This window comes from Danio rerio, chromosome 19 (genome assembly GCF_052040795.2).
Source record: "Danio rerio strain M-AB ecotype USA chromosome 19, GRCz13ab, whole genome shotgun sequence".
Lineage (NCBI taxonomy): Eukaryota > Metazoa > Chordata > Actinopteri > Cypriniformes > Danionidae > Danio > Danio rerio.
Genome location: NC_141039.2, coordinates 48,629,203 through 48,652,500, shown reverse-complemented (window position 1 = coordinate 48,652,500; position 23,298 = coordinate 48,629,203). Strand labels below are relative to the sequence as shown.

The 23,298-nt window shown below is 36.0% G+C and overlaps 2 protein-coding genes across 42 annotated transcripts in view; both read left to right on the top strand.

Moving 5' to 3' along the window:
- ptdss1b (phosphatidylserine synthase 1b) overlaps positions 1 to 16,709 on the top strand; it is a 29,342-nt gene extending 12,633 nt beyond the window's left edge. Inside the window, exons 7-14 of one of the 15 annotated variants that reach the window (XM_088651552.1) lie at positions 2,843 to 2,984; positions 3,845 to 3,957; positions 6,034 to 6,099; positions 8,518 to 8,617; positions 9,099 to 9,167; positions 12,332 to 12,395; positions 13,084 to 14,546; positions 15,652 to 16,709. In XM_088651552.1, coding sequence (XP_088507678.1) covers positions 2,843 to 2,984; positions 3,845 to 3,957; positions 6,034 to 6,099; positions 8,518 to 8,617; positions 9,099 to 9,167; positions 12,332 to 12,395; positions 13,084 to 13,172 — 643 coding nt within the window. In that variant the 3' untranslated portion in view covers positions 13,173 to 14,546; positions 15,652 to 16,709. Of the gene's footprint in view, positions 1 to 2,842; positions 2,985 to 3,844; positions 4,037 to 5,968; positions 6,100 to 8,517; positions 8,618 to 9,098; positions 9,168 to 12,331; positions 12,396 to 13,080; positions 14,599 to 15,615 lie in introns of those variants that run through there. The other 14 variants (XM_088651554.1, XM_088651553.1, XM_088651547.1 and 11 more) reach the window with 14 other exon arrangements.
- A 5,898-nt stretch (positions 16,710 to 22,607) lies between these two features.
- Positions 22,608 to 23,298, top strand: part of nup153 (nucleoporin 153) — a 41,931-nt gene continuing 41,240 nt past the window's right edge. For 26 of the 27 annotated variants that reach the window (XR_015516135.2, XR_015516134.2, XR_015945228.1 and 23 more), the window contains exon 1: positions 22,666 to 22,762. Coding sequence is in view for 22 of the 27 variants with exons in the window: in XM_087294922.2 (XP_087151048.2) it covers positions 22,685 to 22,762 (78 nt within the window). In the remaining 5 variants the exon portion in view is untranslated. 27 annotated transcript variants of the gene reach the window in all.

Genomic DNA, 23,298 nt, shown 5'->3' with positions numbered 1-23,298 from the left:
TCATCTGAAGTGTTGTCATACAGTGTTATGCTGGATTTCATCAATAGTCTTACATTTGCCCCTTTCACACAGTGATACCGGTAAATATCCGGAAAATTTCCGGAACGACTTTACCGGTATATTCAAAAAAGCGCTGTTCACACAGGCGAGGACGTTACGGAAATTTTCCGGAAAAGAGCATTCACACATCCATTAAAAAAATACCGGTAAATTCTGACATCATTCACCACAAGTGAGCTTTAAACGGCTGCGCTTGTATTTGTAAACATTTGACTAAATTACAAACTCTGTGGATGATCAATATTGTGAACAACTTTCACAGGATCACTTTCGCATGTCGAGATGTTCATAATATCTGCGTGTGCAGGCTCTCATATGCGCACGCAAAGCTTGAAGGTAAACAAACAACGGCTTATCATAAGCATCTCATCGATGATTATTTACACAGTTGGCATTAAGAAGAACATATAAACGTGATCTGACTAACTTCTAGCAGCTAAATGTGTCTGGAAAAATATTCAAAGGCTTTTATCCTCACAAACCGCGCGGACGTAAATGCGTCTGACTGTTGTGATTGGCTAAAGCAGACGTCTCACGTCAGCACGTTCTAGACGTGCACGCGCTTATTACAGGAATCTTCCTTCTGCATTCACACAGCGCAGCATTCCGGCAAATTGCCGGTAATGTTACAACTTCTCTTTCCGGAAAATAGCCAGAACGAATTTACCGGTATTTTCAAAAAGGACCTGTTCACACATACAACCGTTCCGGAAAATTGCCGGCAATTTTCCGGAAAGGTCTGTATGTGTGAAAGGGGCTATTAACTAACACAGACTATATCTGAAGTGTTTGGAAGTAATTCGCGTTTTCCTCCTGTTGAAAAACGTCATAAGAACAATGTTTAGTGGCTCAATGTGTTTCAGCAGTGTTTTTAAAAGTCTAAACACTTTATTGATATAGTATACAACCAAGCACCAGTGGTCAGAACACAAACGAGTCACAAGTGATAAAGTATTAAGCGTTCTCCCAAAGTAAAGTGTGTCTGAACCAGGTCCAAGCAAAATGCCAGCAGGTGTCTGTAGCTCCGCCCACTCTCCACCTCTTTGCCCTTGTTTGGTATCCCGCCGTGGGTGTGATGACGCGCGAACAAAATGGCGACGGTTGGCGGCGCCTACTTGTGGCTTCTTTTGCGCTCTTTAGAAACCTATGGGTGACGTCATGGACACTACGTCCATATATTTTACAGTCTATAGGTAGTGCAGACACGGCTGTACATGAGCAATTCCAGCATTATGGATGGAAAACTCATATTAACCTAGTCAAGCCTTTAAATGTCACTTTAAGCTGAATACTAGTATGTTAAGGAATACAGTCAAACATTATGTGCTGTTATAATGACAAAGAGAAAAGAAAGCAGTTATTAGAAATGAGCTATTATGGCGTCTTGAGAAAGTCAACATACTGTTATACTACATAAACTTATTATTCTTCTGTCTTCCTCTTCTTCCGAGACTAATTTCTATATGCATCTCCTCCTAGACCGTTCATACTACAACCACCAAACCAACTCCAAACCTCCAAACTATACTGAATTAAGTTGCTATGTCTTTTCCAACTGATCCGACTTACGGTTTTCTGAAAACTGACCCGGAAAATTAGGATAAGTCCCGTTGACTTACCATTGGACCAAACTTTGTAACCTCATAACTTTGCACCAGACTGTCATACAGAATTAAGGTTGGGCTCATTAAGCTCAGTCTACCAATCTGCCAATCACTGATGACCTTTCAACTTACTAGCCACACCCTAGCAATCACTTACGGCACTCTAGCAACTGTCCCATAGACTTCCATTGTAAAAACTGCCATTGACTTTACATTTGGACACACTAACAACCTACCAATACATACTAGCAATATACTAAGCATACTAGAAACATACTAATCATACTAGCAACTTGCTAATTCATACTAACAACATACTAATCCATACTAACATACATACTAATCATATTAGCAACATGCTAATTCATACTAAAAACATACTAGCAACATGCTAATTTATACTAAAGTCATGCTAACAACAAGCTAGTTTATATTAGAAACATGCTAGCAACATGCTAATTCATAGTAGAACTATGCTAACAACATGATAATTTATGCTAAAAACATGCAAACCACATAGCAACGCCTTAACAACTACCTAAAACTCCCAAGTAACTGCCTAGCAACCACTCAGAACACCTTAGCAACCACCTAGCAACATCTTAACAGCCAGTCAAAACACCATAGCAACACTTTAGCAACTGCCTAGCAACCACTCAGAGCACCCTAACAACCGCCTAGCAACACCTTTTGTGCCGGAAAATCCGGCTCCTCATTTTACCGATCCCCCTCCTCAACCGCCCTCCTTCCCTGTCCGCTTTTCACTTTCAGTTACTTCCGCGACTCCCCAGCTCTCTTCACTTTTGTCAGTGACAACCCCCCGCTCTTCACCTTCGTCCACAGCATCCCTTCGCCATCCAATGCTCCCCCGTTCCACTTTCGTGCCTGACACCTCTCCATCCTCGTGTAAAATGCCGGATTCGTTACCCCGATCTGTTCCGGGACCTCGCAATTCACAAATTAAGCACTGAGGGGGGCTCATAATTCTGACTGTATATAGGCAAACAACATATTCAGCAGTACAATGACTGTGCAGTCAATGCTGTTGTTTACATTCGAGTATGGCTGAGCATATGGTTAACTAAGCACATCTTGACACAAGTGCAAACCCTTCATTATTGTGTGTGTGTGTGTGTGTGTGTGTGTGTGTGTGTGTGTGTGTGTGTGTGTGTGTTCAGGGATATCCACAGCACCTCAGGAAAGCTGAAGCGGGCCGTTCTTCAGTTCACTCCGGCCAGCTGGACGTATGTGCGCTGGTTCGACCCCAAATCCTCCTTCCAGAGGGTGGCTGGAATCTACCTCTTCATGATAGTATGGCAGGTTTGTGATGTACCTCAGGAATACGCTGTAGATCACAGGTGTCAAATCTAATTCCTGGAGGGCCGCAGCTCTGCACAGTTTAGTTTAAACCCTAATTAAACACACCTGATCAAACTAATTGAGTCCTTCGGGCTTGATTGAAACCTACAGGTAAGTGTGCAGAGCTGCGGCCCTCCAGAAACTGGAATTGACACCTCCCTGCTGAAAATCCAGCTTAAACCAGCCTAGGCTGGTTGGCTGGTTTTAGCTGGTCGACCAGGCTGGTTTTAGAGGGGTTTTGGCCACTTCCAGGCTGGTTTCCAGCCATTTCCAGCCTGGTCTTAGCTGGTCAGGCTAGGAGATGACCAGCTAAATCCAGCTTGATCAGCCTAGCCAAGCTGGGAGTCCAGCCAAAACCAGCTAAATCTAGCTTAAACCAGGCTGGTCAAGCTGGTTTTAGCTGGATTTGGCTGGTCATTTTCCAGCCTGACCAGCTAAGACCAGGCAAGAAATGACCAAAACCCCTCTAAAACCAGGCTGGTCAACCTGCTAAAACCAGCCAACCAGCCTAGGCTGGTTTAAGCTGGATTTTTCAGCAGGGCTGTGCTGTAGATGATAATAATTATGATCTAACTCAACTGGAAAAGGGTGGCACGGTGGCTAAATGTTTAGCATTGTCAACTCATAGAATGAAGGTCACTGGTTTGAGTCCTGGCTGGGTCAGTTGGCATTTCAGTGTGGAGTTTGCATGTTCTCCCTGTGTTGGTGTTGGTGTGGGTTTCCTCCAGTTCCCCCATAGTCCAAACACATGCGCTATAGGAGAATTTGAGTGTATTTTTAGGTTTTGCTGATCTTTGTCCTCTTCTTTTCTCCTCCAACAGCTCACAGAGTTGAACACCTTTTTCCTGAAGCACATCTTCGTGTTTCAGGCCTCTCATCCTCTCAGCTGGTGCCGGATCCTCTTCATTGGGATCATCACTGCTCCTACAGTGCGGTAAAGTCTCGTAATAATGATTTGCCTCCAATAATTTAAAGTCAGTGTGTAATCTAAATTCACAATGTTTATTTTGTTCGCTCTCATTGTCAGTTGAATAATTAATCCGTGCAAGAGGAGCAAAAAGAAAACCTTGCCCCCTACTCAATATTCAGTTTCAGCTGGAAGTAAATTAACATACTGAAATAAAAGCAACTTCAGGTTCACACTGACAATTGGTGCACACTAAACTGCAGCTTAACTAGCTAGCCAGCTAATCTGGCTTCATGCATCTTTATCTCTTTAATACCTGTTGTTATAAAACAAAAGCTTTTCCAGGACATGAGATCCAGAGATCTGAGCAACATGAGAAGGCCGGGTCTTTATAAGCCAGTTATCATTTATTCATTGTGGAGTGTGATCCGATGTTGTTTTTCCGTTCTTTCAGCCATGTTATTTTAAATGTGTAGTACATGCAGAAAGTATTGATAGCGCTTCACTTTCTCCATATTTTTCTATGTTACAGCCTTATTCCAAAATGGATTCAATTCATTTATTTCCTCAACATTCAACACACAATCCCCCATAATGACAATGTGAAGAAAGAGTTTATTAAATTGTTGCAATTTTTTTACAAATAAAAAAGCTGAAGAATCAGATGTTCATCAGTGTTCTCAGCCTCTAAACTGAGCTCAGGTTCATTCTGTTTGCACTGGTCATTCTTGAGATGTTTCAGCAGCTTCATTGGAGTTCACCTGAGGTCAATTCAGCTGATTGGACATGATCTGAAAAGGCTACACCTGTCTATATAAGAGCCCAGGGTTGACAGTGCATGTCAAAGCACAAACCAAGCATGAAGACAAAGGAATTGTCTGTAGACCTCTGAGACAATCTCGATTGTCTCGAGGCACAAGGCTGGGGAAGCTTACAGAAACATTTCTGCTGCTCTGAAAGTTCCACTGAGCACAGCGGCCTCCATCATCCGTCAGTGGAAGATGTTTAACCACCAGGACTCTTCCTAGAGCTGGCCGACCATCTAAGCTGAGTGATCAGGGGAGAAGGGCCTTAGTCAGGGAGGTGATCAATAACCTGATGGTCACTCTGTCTGAGCTCCAGCATTCTTCTGTGGAGAGAGGAGAACCTTACAGAAGGACAACCATCTGTACAGCAATCCACCAATCAGGCCTGTATGGTAGAGTGGCCAGGCGGAAGACACTCTCTACCTGGAATTTGCCAAAAGGCATCTGAAGGACTCTCAGACCATAAGAAAATAAATTCTCTGCTCTGATAAGACACAAATTGAATTATTTGGAGTGAACGCCAGGCATTACGTTTGGAGGAAAGCAGGCAGCGTTCATCACCAGGCTAACACTATCTCTAAAGTGAAGCATGGTGGTGTTGGCATCATGCTGTGGGGATGTGTTTCAGCAGCAGGAACTGGAAGACTAGTCAGGATAGAGGGAAAGATGAATGCAGCAATGTACAGAGGCATCCTGAATGAAGACCTGCACAAGAGTGCTCTTGACCTCAGACTGGGGCGACGCTTCATCTTCCAGCAGGACAATGACCCAAAGCACACCGCCAAAACATCAATGGAGTGGCTTCACAACAACTTGGTGAATGTCATTAAGTGGCCCAGCCAGAGCCCTGATCTAAATCCTATTGAACATCTCTGGGGAGATCTGAAAATGGCTGTACACCGGCGCTTCCCATCAAACCTGATAGAGCTTGAGAGGTACTGCACAGAGGAATGGGCAAAAATTCCCAAAGACAGGTGTGCAGAGCTGGTGGCATCATATTCAGAAAGACTTGAGGCTGTAATCGCTGCCGAAGGTGCATCAACAAAGTATTGAGCAAAGGCTGAGAACACTGATGTACATCTGATCCTTCAGCTTTTTTATTTTTAATAAATCTGCAACAATTTCAAAAACTCTTTTTCCACATTGTCATTATGAGGGATTGTGTGTAGAATGTTGAGGAAATAAATCAATTTAATCCATGACTGTAACAAACAAATGTGGAAAAAGTGAAGCGCTATCAATACTTTGCATGTTTTTAACACTCATGCTTAACTCATGAATTATCATCTGGATTTAGGCAGTACTACGCTTATGTGACAGACACACAATGCAAAAGAGTTGGAACACAGTGTTGGGTGTTTGGGTGAGTTGGACTTTTTAATTTAATTTGTGTTTAACTGAATTATGTTTATTACTGCACAGCATCATGGGTAATGTAGTTTTTTCTGCATGAATTCTGCTATTAAAGGTACTGTGAAATTAAAATAAAGTCTTTTAGATGTTATTATCTATGGAGGCCCGGGAGGGACGTGATGTTGGGGAAAAAATTGGTGTAAGAAAAGAAACTGGGTGAATAGAAAAATTTTATATATAATATGAAACATGATAGGAATATTAGAATAATGAGATTTTTTTTACCGTCCTTATGTTCCCTCTGATATACTTTTAATCTTGAAAGCTCGCTGAAATTCATATTAAAATGTCTGCATTCACTTTCTTTCCATTAAAGCAATGCATTGATCATCGCCCTTCATATGCAACCTCTGAATCAGCGAATGCATGTATAAGTGCTGACTGACGCACGCACTCTACATGAACATTTCCTTGCTCTGTTAAACATCATTTATGAAATATATGAAAAAGAAAAAATTCAAAGGGGGCGAATAATTTTGACTTTAGCTTTATATATATTTACTTCTGAAGTCTGACTATTGCACTCCCCACACTGTCGTGTCACCGCTGCTGTTTTCTGTCAGAATCAGCTGATTTGAGTCTGGTTTTAAACAATGGAGGCTTTTTCTGTCAGATTACTCCTACAGCGTCTGTGATTAGAGTCAACAAACCGCACTTTTGTGTTTATAAGTTTCACAAGGACAAAAAGGAGGTATTGGGAACACTTTATAATAACTACACACTATAAATCATTTATTAAGCATTAGCAAATAGTGAACTCATTATCCGTTAAGTGTTAACTCTACATTAATAAATGTTAGTAAGCAGTTTAAAACTGCAGCTACAAATGATCTATTCTTGACTTATAAACAACTATATAATGTGTTTAATGATTGTATTTTCATACTTAGTTAATGATTTATTTTTCATTACTAAATTAAGTATCACAATATTTACAAATCATTTGTATTTAAAGGTAGCTGAGGGTTTTTAGGATCATTCAGAATGAGTTAGTAAATGATTAATAAACTATTAAAATCAACGTTTATATGACTTATTATTCAGGCATGTCTTAATGGTTACTATGTATGTTAATAAATGCCTTTATTTGTCATTTATAAAGGATTTATACAGCATAAAGAGTCCTCACTTTAGATTAGGTCACAAAACTACATGAAGTTGAGTTATTAAAGCATTTATTAACATATTAGTTAACTATTTGTATATGCCTGAATAATAAGATATATAAATGTTGATTTCAATATTTTATTAATCATTTACTAACTCATTCTGAATGATCCTAAAAACCCTCAAATACCCTTAAATACAACTGGTTTGTAAATAATGTGATATTTAATATAGAAATGAAATTTAAATCATTAACTAAGTATGAAAATACAATCATTAAACACATTATATAGGTGCTTATAAGTCAAGAATAGAGCATTTGTAGCTGCAGTTATAAACTGCTTACTAACGTTTATTAATGTAGAGTTAATGCTTAACAAATAATGAATTCACTATTTGCTAACGCTTAATAAATGATTTATAGTGTGTAGTTATTATAAAGTGTTACCGAGGTATTTGTTTTTAGATTGTAAGAAGCTAAATTATAAAATAAAACCTGTCAGATATTGAGTGTGTATTATATTTGGCCGATTTTAGAACACGTTAATAAAGACTGATTATTTATTAATGTATTTGTTCATTCATTCATGTTTTTGCGGCTTTATTAATCTGGGGTTATTGCAGCAGAATCAATCGCTAGCATATGTTTTACGCAGCGGATGCCCTTCCAGCTGCAACCTATCACTGGGGGACATTCACACACAATCATTCACAAACATGCACTATGGTCAATTCATCTGAACCAATTCCCCTATAGCGCATGTGTTTGTACTGTGGGAAAAACCGCAGCACCCGGAGGAAACCCATGCCAACATGGGGAGAACATGCAAACTCCACACAGAAAAACCATCTGACCCAGCCAAGACTCGAACCAGCGACCTTCTTGCTGTGTGCCACCCACTGTACCACTGCACTGCCCTTATTTATTTATTTATTTATTTTTGATTTAAAAAAAATTGTTTATTTATTTATTTGTTTGTTTATTTATTTATTTAGTTATTTATTTATTTTTAATTTTTAAAATTTTGTTTATTCATTCATTTAATTATTTATTTATTTATTTTTAATTTTTAAAATTTTGTTTATTAATTAATTAATTTATTTATTTATTTATTTACTTATTTATTTATTTATTTGTTTTTAATTTTTAAAAATTTGTTTATTTATTTATTTATTTATTTGTTTGTTTAATTATGTGTGTTGGGTAATTTTCAGTTCAGTGTATTCGTTCTGAAACTCTTTGCATGATTTTCCCTCACAGGGCCATTGCTTTCCTGGAGGCTCTGGCTTGCATCAAATTCGGACATGATTTGTTCTCTAACACACAAGCTCTGTATGTTGTCTTTTGGCTTTTGTGTCTGGTGAGTGTTTTACTATTCGAATAATTTGATATTATTTAAAATGCAGTTTTGATTTAAATATGTTTGCAGATTTTTAAACAGTGGATATTATTGGATGCGTTGTTAATCTACACTGACTGTGATGTGGTTATATATGTAGTTAACACTTAATGCTTACAGATTGGGTCTTGTGTGTGTTTTATTAATCATACAGAGCGGTTTGACACCACACTAAAAAAATCTGATTTAAAATATATATAATTATATATATATATATATATATAATCCCTGTTTTGCTTGTTTTAAGTGAAAACTCACTTTATGTTTGCGTATTATTTCCAAAAACAAGGCAGTATTATTGCTTGTCTAGAAAATGCTTCTTGCTTGAAGAACTTTTAAATATTTGGATTAAAAACAAGACAAAAACTGAAGGAAATATACTATGGATGTCACTGGTTTCTCACATTTATTCCCTCTAATACATGCTTTCTGCTGTTTTCAGGCGTTCATTACATTTCTCTGTCTGTATGGGATGGTTTGGTACGAGCAAAATTATGGGAAGAAACTGAAGGTAAATAAACGTCAATATTTATTATTAATACATTTATTAATATCAATCTGATGTCATGAGATGCTGAGATCCTCAATTAAACAATATACATTCTTCAAATAATGCATTGCTGTCAACTAATCATTCAATGTTTACCTTTGCATTAAACTTTAAACACTTGTTTCTAGGGGTTTTAAAGGATATTGGTGAAATATAAACATTTCACATGACAAGTAATGAGTATTTTGGGCATACTTGGCAACATTTGTGTTTGAAATTCCGAGATATTTATTCATTCATTCATTTTCTTTTTGGCTTAGTCCCTTTATTAATCCGGGGTCGCCACAGTGGAATGAACCGCCAACTTATCCAGCACATGTTTTTCACAGCGGATGCCCTTCCAGCTGCAACCCATCTGTGGGAAACATCCATTCACACAGTCATTCACACTCATACACTACGTACAATTTAGCCTACAGAAACGCCAACTGACCTAGCCGAGGCTCGAACCAGCGACCTTCTTGCTGTGAGGCGACAGCACTACCTACTGCGCCACTGCGTCGCCTTATTCCAAGATGCAGAAACCAAGAGCGCAACTGGGTTGTAAATGTATGTTGCCAGATTGAGGTAAAAAAGTCTGTGAGATTTTAATATTTCAGGTGCAACACAGTGGCTCATTGGTTAGCACCGTGGCCTCACAGCAAGAAGGTCGCTGTGTCGAGTCCCGACTGGGTTAGTCAGCATTTCTGTGTGGAGTTTCCTCTGGGTGCTCCTGTTTCCTCCACAGTCCAAACACATGCGCTATAGGGGAGTTGATTAACTAAATTGGCCGTCGTGTATTAGTGTGTATGGGTGTTTCCCAGTACTGGGTTGCAGCTGGAAGGGCATCCAGTGTGTATGCTGGAATAGTTGGTGGTTCATTCCGCTGTGGCGACCTCTGAAATACAAACTAAGCTGAAGGAAAATGAATGAGTGATTTTAAAATTTCGCCAATAGTGTAAGGCACAGGTGTCAAACTCAGTTCCAAAAGGGCTGCAGCTCTGCACAGTTTAGTTCCAACCCTAATTAAACACACCTGATCAAACTAATTGAGTCCTTCAGGCTTGTTTGAAACCTACAGGTAAGTGTGTTGGAGCAGGGTTGGAACTAAACTGTGCAGAGCTGCGGCCCTCCAGGAATTGAGTTTGACACCCCTGGTGTAAGGTGATGATTTTAATGCAAGATCTGGCAACTTGTCAAATATGGACAAAAAGGGATTTTTCATAACCAGATTGGGCCATAAAAAAATAACAAGAGCTTCTCGGGACAATTAAAAACAAAATGGGAGTGTGGCGGAAAACAGTAGTGTTGGCAGGTGTGATTTTTGTGGTCAAAGTGTGATCCTGAAATGGAGTGTTTATAGATGCTGATTAGCTTATATTCAAATTTAACTCAATTGACCTTTACTTGTACAGCACTTTTACAATGTAGATTGTATCAAAGCAGCTTCGCATAAAAGATCATAGTAGATTGTATAGTGTGATTCAGTTTTCAGAGTTTAAGTTCAGTTTAGCTCAGTTCAGTGTGGTTAATATTCGCTACTGAGAGTCCAAACACTGAAGAGCGGATCCATCGATGCACAGCTCTACAGATCCCGAACCATGCAATCTGGCGACAGCGGTGAGGAAAAATACTTCACCAATTGGCAAAAGTGAAGAATAAAATAAACCTAGAGAGAAACCAGGCTTAGATGGGTATGACCATTTCTCCACTGGCCAAACGTCTCGTGCAGAGCTGCAGTCTGGGCGCCGGAGGCTGGAATCTGGACGTCAGCGAAGACTCATCTGTCCCTGCAGCGTCTCATGCTCTCCACTCCTCCATGACCACCACAGCAGCTGCTCAGGATACGGCCTGGTCCAGGATTATGGAAACCTTTGGATCATCTCGTCACTGGTCTTGGATCGAGTCAGTGGCGCTGCATAGTCTGAGGGCTTCGGGAAGAGTATCCCCAGGTGGAAATGGAGAATAAAGAGAATAATTAGCGTAGCTTCTGTTCATAGTGTATATAAACAAGATGAAGAAACCTGTGCGGAGCACATTCATGTATCATACCGATAAGTGATGCACTGAGTGTATGCTTTACTAAAAAGATAGGTCTTTTTTATTATTGAAAGAAAAACTAGGTGAATTATTACATACAAGCATTTGACAAGGATTTTTTTGATGCATTTTAACCCTTATGAACAACCTCCCTTCCCTTCAAAAAGAAAAATAAATAAATAAACAAAAATAAAAAAATAATGTATAAAAAAGACATATTAATAATAATAGTAACAATAAATAAATAAATTAATTAATACTAAATTAAATAAAATATTTACACAGTCACAGAGTTTTTATAGTACAGTGAGGAAGTATTTGACATTAATGTTTGCCCATCGAAATTGATTGCATTTTCCTTATAAGCATAGACCTCTATTTAAAAGATCTTTAGTCTAGTTTTGAATTGGGAGAGTGTGTCTGAGCCTCAGATGTTATCAGGAAGGCTATTCCAGAGTTTGGGAGCCATAAATGAGAAGGCTCGACCTCCTTTAGTGGACTTTGCTATTCTAGGTACTACCAGAAGCCCTGAGTTTTGAGATCCTAAAGAGCGAGTTGGATTGTAGCGTGACAGAAGGTTGGTTAGAAAAACAGGAGCTCGATTATTTAGAGCTTTATAGGTCAGAAGTAATATTTTAAATTCAATATGAAACTTAATAGGCGGCGAGGCAGTGGCGCAGTAGGTAGTGCTGTCGCCTCACAGCAAGGTCATTGGGTTGCTGGTTCGAACCTCGGCTCAGTTGGCGTTTCTGTGTGGAGTTTGCATGTTCTCCCTGCCTTCGTGTGGGTTTCCTCCGGTTGCTCCAGTACATGCGGTACAGGTGAATTGGGTGGGCTAAATTGTCCGTAGTGTATAAGTGTGTGTGTGAATGTGTGTGTGGATGTTCCCAGAGATGAGTTGCGGCTGGAAGGGCATCCACTGCTTTAAAACTTGCTGGATAAGTTGGCGGTTCATTCCGCTGTGGCGACCCCGGATGAATAAAGAGACTAAGTCGACAAGGAAATGAATGAATGAATGAACTTAACAGGCAGCCAGTGTAAGGAGGATAAAATTGGGGTGATATGATTATATTTTCTAGATCTTTTACATCTCTCTACTTTCACAGAGAATTCCAGATGACGACGGCACTTCTACTGACCCGTATGACAGTCTTCCTGAAGCTGCAAAAGGTGACGTGTTTCTGATTCAGGACTGTTTCTCAAATTACACACAACTTGTTGTTGTTGTTGTTTTATCAATGGGCTTTTTAATACCGTATCGTATTGATAGCGCTTCACTTTGTCCACATTGTTTTATGTCACAGGCTTATTCCAAAATGGATTAAATTCATTTATTTCCCCAACATTCTACACACAATCCCCCATAACGACAATGTGAAAAACTGTCTGTACATTTTTATGAATTGCATTATAGGGTGTTAATTTTTGCTCTGTCCACTTTTGATGTTGAAAATTCAACCCTTTATTTTAACACAGAGTCTTTTATTGATATTTTAGTGGTTTGAAATAATATAATGTAGAGAGAAACCATAATATCTAGAGGAATAAGTTTGTAAAATAACAGAAAATGTACTGGCAGTTTATGACAAGGTGTTTATAGCGTAATATAAAACACCAACCCAAACAATATAGCACTGCAGACTATTAGTAATGTTCATTAAAGTCACTTTTTACCACTTTTCAAGATTAAAAGCTGTTGGAGGACAAATCAAGATCCCATAATGCAATGCAAAAGCAGAAATAAATGGGGAAAAAATGAAGACATTTATCAAAAAAATACAGAAAACTGCTAATTTACGGTCATGTTTTACAGTATTTATACATGATATAATATTTGCATTATTGCTATGATCAGGAGAGAGGAGCTCCAGTAACAACTCCAGCTCATCACGGAGAAGAAAAGGAGGAAAACACAAAACCGCCAATGGAACCAGTGGCAAGAAGTGAGCAGAAATGAACCCTGATGATCTGTGGATGGACTCGAGTATGAAGGAAACACACAGTAGAGAAGTGAAGAGACGCATAGAGAACATTTGAAGTAAAGCACAGACAAGACACACTTCTGTACACGGAGACTCAATGCACACCACTGCCTCTGCTTTTACAAAGCGCTACCGCTGCAATTAAAGCTTTCCTACTCAGATTATTTGTCTCATTTCTAATCTAAATATCTAAATGTCTCAAACCAAGAAGCATTTTTCAGACAAGTAAAACACATTGTCTTGTTTTAACATATAATAAGCCAAAATGAAGTGAGTTTTTCCTTAAAACAAGCAAAATAATCTTGTCTTTTGTTTTGAAAGGCTTGTTTTAAGGAAAAGCTTAATTCATTTTGACTCACAAGAAGACAATATTTTTGCTTGTTCTTGATTTAGGAATGTTTTGATATTTGGACTAGAAACAAGACCAAAAGATCTCAGTAAGAAAAGCTTGTTTTGCCCTACAGTGCACTAGATTTTTCCTTCCAAGAGCACTTGGAAGGAAACATAGTTGTGTTGTGCAGATGACTGTAAATTATGCACACTTAAAGGCATAAGTCCCTCATATTAAAATACTCTAATGATTTATAATCACCCTCAAGGCATCACTGGTGTATTTGACTTTCTTCAAGTCTATTCACATAGAAAGTCATTTTAAAACAGCTGTAATCCAGCTTTACAATTACAAATGGATTTTGTTTTTATCTGCAGACCAAAAGTAGTCAAATAACCTGCATTTATCATTAATGAACATGTTTCCTTTAGTGAATCCATGCTTTTTTGTACAAACAATATTAATATTTTATACCCATTTAGCTTTTTTATTTACATTTTCCAAGCACTATTAAATAACATCAATAGTGACACTTTACAATAAGATTGTGTTAGTGCTACTAACATAAACATACAATCAACAATTCATTTATTAAAGTATTTATTCATATTTGTTAATGTTAACGGAAATTGAGCTGTTCATGTTAACTCACAGTGCATTATCTAATATTAACAAGCACTGACTTAGGTTTTATTAATGCATTAGTAAATGTTGAACTAAGATAAATAAATGCAGTACAAGTATTGTTCATTATTAGTTCATGTTAGTAAATAGATAAAACTTAATTACTGTCAAGTGCTTCCAAAACAATGACAATTGAATTTCACCATTGAGTATAACAATTTACTGAGGTATTCGATTTTTTTTCAAGGTTTTTCAAGTAAGTTAGTAAGTTAGTAAGTAAGTTGGTAAGTTAGTAAGTAAGTAAGTTAGTAAGTTGGTAAGTTAGTAAGTAAGTAAGTTAGTAAGTAAGTAAGTAAGTTAGTAAGTAAGTTAGTAAGTTAGTAAGTAAGTTAGTAAGTTAGTTAGTAAGTTAGTAAGTAAGTTAGTAAGTAAGTTAGTAAGTTAGTAAGTAAGTTAGTAAGTAAGTAAGTAAGTTAGTAAGTTAGTAAGTAAGTAAGTTTGTTAGTAAGTTAGTAAGTAAGTTAGTAAGTTAGTAAGTAAGTTAGTAAGTTAGTTAGTTAGTAAGTAAGTAAGTAAGTAAGTAAGTAAGTTAGTAAGTTAGTAAGTAAGTTAGTAAGTTAGTAAGTAAGTTAGTAAGTAAGTTAGTAAGTTAGTTAGTTAGTAAGTAAGTAAGTAAGTAAGTAAGTAAGTTAGTAAGTTAGTAAGTAAGTTAGTAAGTAAGTAAGTTAGTAAGTAAGTTAGTAAGTTAGTAAGTTAGTAAGTAAGTAAGTTAGTAAGTTAGTAAGTTAGTAAGTAAGTTAGTAAGTTAGTAAGTAAGTAAGTTAGTAAGTAAGTTAGTAAGTAAGTTTGTTGGTAAGTAAGTTAGTAAGTAAGTTAGTAAGTAAGTTAGTAAGTTAGTAAGTAAGTTAGTAAGTTAGTAAGTAAGTAAGTTAGTAAGTTAGTAAGTAAGTTAGTAAGTAAGTTAGTAAGTAAGTTAGTAAGTTAGTAAGTAAGTAAGTTAGTAAGTAAGTTAGTAAGTAAGTTTGTTGGTAAGTAAGTTAGTAAGTAAGTTAGTAAGTAAGTTAGTAAGTTAGTAAGTAAGTTAGTAAGTTAGTAAGTAAGTAAGTTAGTAAGTTAGTAAGTAAGTTAGTAAGTAAGTTAGTAAGTTAGTAAGTTAGTAAGTTAGTAAGTAAGTTAGTAAGTAAGTTAGTAAGTTAGTAAGTAAGTAAGTTAGTAAGTTAGTAAGTAAGTTAGTAAGTTAGTAAGTAAGTAAGTTAGTAAGTAAGTTAGTAAGTAAGTTTGTTAGTAAGTAAGTTAGTAAGTTAGTAAGTAAGTTAGTAAGTTAGTAAGTAAGTAAGTTAGTAAGTAAGTAAGTAAGTTTGTTAGTAAGTTAGTAAGTTAGTAAGTAAGTTTGTTAGTTAGTTAGTAAGTTAGTAAGTAAGTTTGTTAGTTAGTAAGTTAGTAAGTTAGTTAGTTAGTAAGTAAGTTAGTAAGTAAGTAAGAAAGTTAGTTAGTTAGTTAGTTAGTAAGTAAGTTTATTTATAAAGCACATTAAACTTTGAGCAAACTGCTGAAAGAAAACAAAACACATTCTAAAACAGAGTAAAATAGCAATAAAAGTAAAATACTATGAACATTATAACATGTTTAGTGCAAGTTAAATGCATAACCAAATAAATAAAAATACAACTGAGTAAATTCATCTCTAAGTAAAGCACATCTCTGTTTACAGATGATTTAATTTTCATATTTCAAATCTGGTGTGTTTAAACAGTTTTTTTGTGTGCTTTGTTTATTTATTTAGGGGGTCAGCACTAAATGTTTTAATTTAAAACACATTAGAGTCTGATTTAGAAGCTGTAGTTTTACATTTATGAATTTGACCTTTTTGTGTAACTTCTAGAAATTTCTATCCGTCATTATCTCCTTTTTTTGAGTTGCAGTTTTTTGGTGCATCTGCACCTCCTGCTGGACAAGAGTGTGTTTGCACATCTCTTAAAGGGATAGTTCACCCTAAAACAAAAAATGCACCTCAAAAGTAGAAGAGGACAGACTGTGGGTGATGTAAGTCATACAATACAGGTTATAAAGTTTTAAATATGGATATTTATCTTACAAAAATGCATGGATTGACTAAAGTAAACTTTTTTTTGTGCCCTGAAGCTCCATGAGGCCCTTTTAATTTAATTTAAATTTTTCTTATTATGGATGGATGTAATTTATTAGACTGCCATTTTAGAGCTAAAAAAGGCTAAGGTAATTTGTTAATCAACTTAAAATATTAATTAATTTAAATAAATAGAAGAAAGTCATATAGGATGCCTTGAGAATGAGTAAATGACTGAATAACTAATAGTTTTGCGTGAACTAACCCTTTATTAATGATTCATGTGGCTTTCGGGTTTAGATATATCTGAATTGTGTGACGCAGTAAATGATAGTTGTTTATTACTCTTGTTGTTTTTTTATTATTAATAATATTAGTGACACTGACCAAGCCCTGTGTTAAAGGGACAGCTCACTCAAAAATTAACAATCAGCTTGTCATCAACCTTGTTTGACAGAAAAGAAGATATTTTGAAGAATGATGGAAACTAGTAGCCACCAACATTCATAATAGAAAAAAAAAAGAATTATGAATTGTTTCTGACAATTTTCTCATTTATTAAAAGTAATACAATAAAAATAATAATAATAATTTATCATCAAACAAAGTTAAATAGAATTTAATTAACCATAAAATTATTAAAATAAAATTGATTTAAACAAACAATAAATACATAAATTAGAAACAAATTAACAAAAAAATAAAATAAATATATTGCAATAAAACTGATTTGAATAATTGAAATGAATTATGAACAAGTTAATAAAGATAATACATAAATATAATGAATGCATGAATTATATTAAAATAACCAAAACTCATGAGTAAAACAAAAATAACAATATTTGCAACCCATTTATAATATAAATTCTTTACACTTGACATATGGCCAGTGGTTTTCACTTTTAGGTGAGCTGTCCCTTTAATCTTTAACCTTAAATCTTTGCACAATGTTTCTCCAGAGCTTTGACACAGGCCTATGCATTGATTACTGTCAGAGATTATGCAAAGTGTGTGATTATAAACCACAAGGTTTTTTTTCACTATTTTTTGGTAACATTTTTAACGTAAGCGCATGTTTAAATGTACATTGATCTTGTTTTTGCATTAAGAGCTGTTGATTTATTTAGGTATAATATGATTCAGCTCTTTTTTCCACATGGAAATGTGGTTTAAAAATAATCTCTACATTGTAATGTAATTTCCTTCTTTTCTTTGTGTTAACTACACTGTAAAAACAATCTGTTAATTAACATTTTTTGTATTTTTCTGTTTATTTCTGGTTGTGAAATGCATCATAGGATGTTGATCTTTGACTTTTGACTCAACTACAGTTTAACACAGTGACTTGTATTGATATTTGAGTAGTTTGAATGAATATAAGCAATAATATCCAGATAATTAAGTCTGTAAAATAGCAGAAAATGTTTCAATGCAGTTTATTGGTGAAGTTTTTTTCCTTGCCGCTGTCGCCACTGCCTTACTTGGTTTGGGACCTGTGGAGCTGCTCATGGATTTGCTCTTCAGTGTTTGGACTTTCAGCAGTGAAATTAAACCACTCTGAACTGAGCTAAACTGAACTCCAACACTGAAAACTGGACTGATGCGGTTTCAATTCACTGTAATCTTCTGTGTGAAGCTGCTTTGACACAATCTGCATTGGAAAAGTGCCATAGAAATAAAGATGATTTAAATTGCATTGAATTTAATACAAGGTTTTTGAGTGTAATATACAACACCAACCCAGGCAATTTAGCACTGCAAACTATTAATAATGCAAATAAAAGTCACTTTTCCAAACTTTTCCAGGTTAAAAGTTGTTGGAAGAAAGATCAAGATCTCATAATGCAACTCAGAAGCAGAAATAAATGGGGAAAAATAAAAACATGCATCACAAAATCCAGAAAAAAAGCTCATTTAGGGATATTTTTTGTAGTATTTGTTAGTATGAGACAATAAATCATTATTCCTGTAGGCATATGCATGAATGATTTTAGACTCGTCATGTTATTCATGACATGCGAGGCCTTTAAATGAGCGTGCATCCAATTGTTTGAAGATTTTGCCAAAACCATTCATACACTTTCTTTTCAGCTTAATCCCTTTATTAATCAGGGGTTACCACAGCGGAATGAACCATCAACTATTCCAGCATATGTTTTACACAATGGATGCCCTTCCAGCTGCAACCCAGTACTGGGAAACACCCATACACACTTATTCTCACACACACACACATACTCTATGGACAATTTAGCTTACCCAATTCCCCTAAAACGCATGTGTTTGGACCGTGGGGGAAACCGGAGCACCCAGAGGAAGCCCACGCCAACACTGGGAAAACATGCAAACTCCACACACAAACGCCAAATGCTGGAACTCGAACCACCGACCTTCTTGTTGTGAGGTGACAGTGCTAACCACTGAGCCACCGTGGTGCCTGTTTTTGGGATTTTTTTGTGGTCAGAGTTGATTGTTTTCATTGGGGTATAATATATGTTAATGCTTATGTATTATGGTACCATCGTGTTTGTTTGCCTTATTTAATGATTTTTGCTATCAATGTTTTATAGACCAAGTTGAGCAATATCCAGACTGACGGTGTTATGATTTCTGATCGTGATATTTTGCATCTGCAATTTTAATCATGACCAAAATTAATGCAAACTCCACACACAGAAACGCCAAACGCTGGAACTTGAACCAGTTTTCCTGTCGCCTGTTTTGGGATTTTGTTTGTTTTTATGGTCAGAGTTGATTGTTTTCATTGGGGTAATGATATTATATGCTTATATATTATGATACTATCATGTTTGTTTGCCTTCTATATTTATTTTTGCTTTCAATTTTCTTCATAGTCAAAGTTGAGCAACATCCAGACTGACGGTGTTATGATTTCTGATCGTGATATTTTGCATCGGCAGTTTTAATTGTGACCAAAATGAATGCATGCTATGTCAGACTTGAATCTTCCACAGCAGTATTCTCATTTCTCATATCCAATTAATTTATTTCCAAGCCTTTAATGTGATCCTCCGCATGTTTTGTTTGTGGTTTTTTGTGTATGAGTGTCTGCACTGTAAAACAAATTCAACTTTTTCACTTTCTTAACTTATTTATGCACTGGCATTGTGTACAACTGATAAATAAAGTCCTGAATTTAAGTCTTTTTTTTGCTTTGTAATTGAGCAGTTACTGAATTGAAGTCTTTTTTTAAGCAGTTTTACACCGCTTTTAAAGATTCTATAGTGAAAAAGTACTATATTAGACGTTTACACATAATAATCAGTGGTGGAAAGAGTTCTGAAAAATCATACTTGAGTAAAAGTACCATTACTTGCCTGAACATGTAGTGCAAGTAGAGTAAAAGTACCTGTTGTGAATATATAGTAGGAGTAAAAAGTTTCCCTTTTAATAGTACTCATGAGTGGTGAGTATTATGCTGTATAAAGCTGATGCGTTTACATGTCATTTGTGGATGTGTGTGTGTAAACGTAACATTCTGTAGTGCATTTAGTTATTGTCCAGCAGGCACACAACGTCATCAGACGCTAATATTAGGTTAGATTTAGGTTGTGATGTCAGGTGACCAAAATTCCATGTCTAGCCAGCGTCTAAGCACAACATTATTCTGATGTACAATAATGATGTCAAATGATGTTGATATTTGGTTGATTTCAGGTTGTTAGAAAGTGACCAAAATCCAATATCGAGGCAACATCTTAAACCAACATCCTATTGACGTCAAATACTGACATTTATTCATCAGTTATGGCAACCAAAATATAACGTCTGATAGACGTCATAGTGGTAACGTCCACACAACGTCAAGCTGTAACATCATTAGACGTTGATATTTGGTTGGTTTTAGGTTGAACGTTGGCGTTGGTCTGTTGATTAGTTCTGATGTAAACCCGATTTTCATTTCCAAACAAAATGCAGCGTCTCCACGACGTTAGGGTACAATTTCAATCTGACGGCATGTTGACGTCTTGTGCCTGCTTGGAGTTTGAGGGTGAAGGAAAGTAGTGGAGTAAAAGTACAGATACTGCACTAAAAATATACACAAGTGAGAGTAAAAGTACACATTTTTAAAACTACTTAGTGAATTACAACTTCTGAGAAAAACTACTCAATTGCAGTAACTTGATTATTTGTAATTAGTTACTTTACACCACTGATAATAATAATAATAATAATAATAATAATAATAATAATAATGTAAATAGTTGTAATAAAATTATTGTTATTGTTTTTGTTATTTAATTTAATTAATAAATTATTTAGAGGCAAGAAATTCATCTTTATTTCTGTAGCGCTTTTACTATGTAGATTGTGTCAAAGCAGCTTCACACAGATTATAGCAGATTGAGACTGTGTCAGTCCACTTTTCAGTGTTGAAGTTCAGTTCAGTTCAGTTCAATGTGGTTTAATTTTCACTGTCCAAACACTGGAGCAAATCCATCGATGCGCAGCTCCACATGGTCCCGAACCATGCAAGCCAGTGGAAAAATGTAACAATAAATGAAAAAATAAATGTTTAAAATAATACAGAAGGAAACCATCTATTAATAAACAAAATTAAATTAATTGTTAAACAAATTTGTAAATAGTTAAATGAAAAGTTTCTATAAATTATTTAATGCTACTTGATTATAACTATACAAAATATTATATGAGATTTAATTAAATTATCCGAAAAAAGGATTACATTTGTTTAAACAAACAATAAATACATAAATTGTATTCAAATTAACAAGAAAGTCAGAATATATTAAAAATAAATAATGTATTAAAATGAAACAAAATTAAACTGTTTACAAACAAATTTGTTAATTTTTTTTAATTTCAATAATGTATTTATAATAAATTATTATTGGAAAAAATATTAAATTAAATTATCTGAAAAATTGAAATAAAATTGATTAAAAATGGGATGCCCCTCCAGCTGCAACCCATCACCGGGAAACATCCATACACTCTCATTCACTCATACACTACAGCCAATTTAGCTAACTCAATTCACCTAGTGCATGTGACGGTACGGGAAACCGGAGCACCTGGAGGAAACCCATGCGAACGCAGGGAGAACATCAAACTCCACACAGAAATGCCAACTGACCCAGCCGAGGCTCGAACCAGCGACCTTCTTGCTGTGAGGCGACAGCGCTACCCACTGCGCCACCGCGTCACCCCAAGAAAATTCTGAATAAATAAAAAACTATTTATTTATTAAAATGATACAAAATGAAACCATTTATTAACAAACAAATTTGTATGTAATTAAATGAAGATCATCTTTAAATAATCTAATAATAATAAATTATAATTAGAAAAAAAAATCCTAAATCAAAATCAATTAAATTACACGTTAAATTATTAATATGAAATTGATTTAAATAAACAATAAATACACGAATTACATTAAAATGATGAAAAAATGTCAGAAGCAATTAAAAATTAATAATAAATGCATCACAAAAAAGCAGAATTAAATAATTAAAATTAGTATAATTACAAATGAGTATAAAAATCAATTAGAAATATAATTAATAAATCAATACAATGATTGCATAAAGTAAATTAAAATAATATTTGGTACATTATTTAAAACAATTTAAAAAAAAGAAAAAAAAAAAAAAAATATATATATATATATATATATATATATATATATATATATATATATATATATATATATATAGTTTCAAATGCAAAGCGATGGGTAGTATAATCGCCTCACAACAAGAAGGTCGCTGGTTCGAGCCTTGACTGGGTCTGTAGGTGTTTCTGTGTGGGGTTGCATGTGTTGGCGTAGGTTTCCTCCGGGTGCTCCGGTTTCCCCCACAGTCCAAACACATGCGGTACAGGTGGATTGGGTAGGCTAAATTGTATGTTGGTGAATAAGTGTGTATGGGTGTTTCCCAGTGATGGGTTGCGGCTGGAAGGGCATCTGCTGCGTAAAACATATGCTGCATGAGTTGGCAGTTCATTCCGCTGTGGCGACCCCTGATTAATAAAGGGAATAAGCCGAAAAGAAAATGAATGAATGATATCTAATATCTAATATATATGTTTACACTACATAAGCTATGGGTGGTTATACAAGAACCATTCATGACTGCTAGATGTTTATTTCTGGCATGAAGATGAACATATTTGGAGAAACCACTGTTTTAAAAATGAAACAGAAAGTATCTTGACCTAATTTACTAAATACCTCAGTTTACTCACATCTACAAAAGCAAAATCCCCAACCACCCGAACGAAGCTCCTACAAACTGACGTCAATAGTGAACGCGCATGAAGTGTCCTCCTGAACTACATATCCCATGAAACCCAGCGCCGCGGTGGCTGACGGTATATTGGAGGGCCGCGCTGTGACAGCGGAGCTCTATCCGGCGAGCGCTACTGAGCAGACTCAATCTAGTTAACCATGGCGGCGACAGGAGGAGGGAAAATCAGATCCAGAAGACACCACATTGCGTCAAAACCCTACGCCAAAGGCAAACAGGTAAACAAAACCAACATGAAGCGCCAACAGCGGGGAATGTAACGGTTATTAACGGAACCCTAACCAGCGGTTTGGCGGCGGGTTTTGTTTTTGTGAAGCAGGAGACATTTTGAGGCCTGTTTTGGGCCTGTTCACGTTCTTCCAGCACACGCTTTCCACACCGCCAACTCATTTGACTGATAAAACAAAGCCACTCGGTGAGGAAAATACTCGAAAATATGGCGACTGAGAAGTGAAATTTGAATGTGTTTTCACTGAGGTGAAGACAACCGCGTGAACGCGTTTCATACCCAAACCGTTAGCCGTTAGCTGCGGCTAGCACCGGCGTCAGATATAATCACTTCAGTCCAAACAAACCATTAAAACTTGGTTTTCGTAGCGAACGATTTCCTATTTAAGTTCTTTATACTCTTACTTTGACTACATAACTCGCGTGTGTCTCTCAGAGTGACTCCACATGAGAGTAATGTGAGCTTCAGAGCACTTTTTGTGTGCGTGTTGTTATATTAGTAAGTTTTAAGCTTGGTTGATGATCA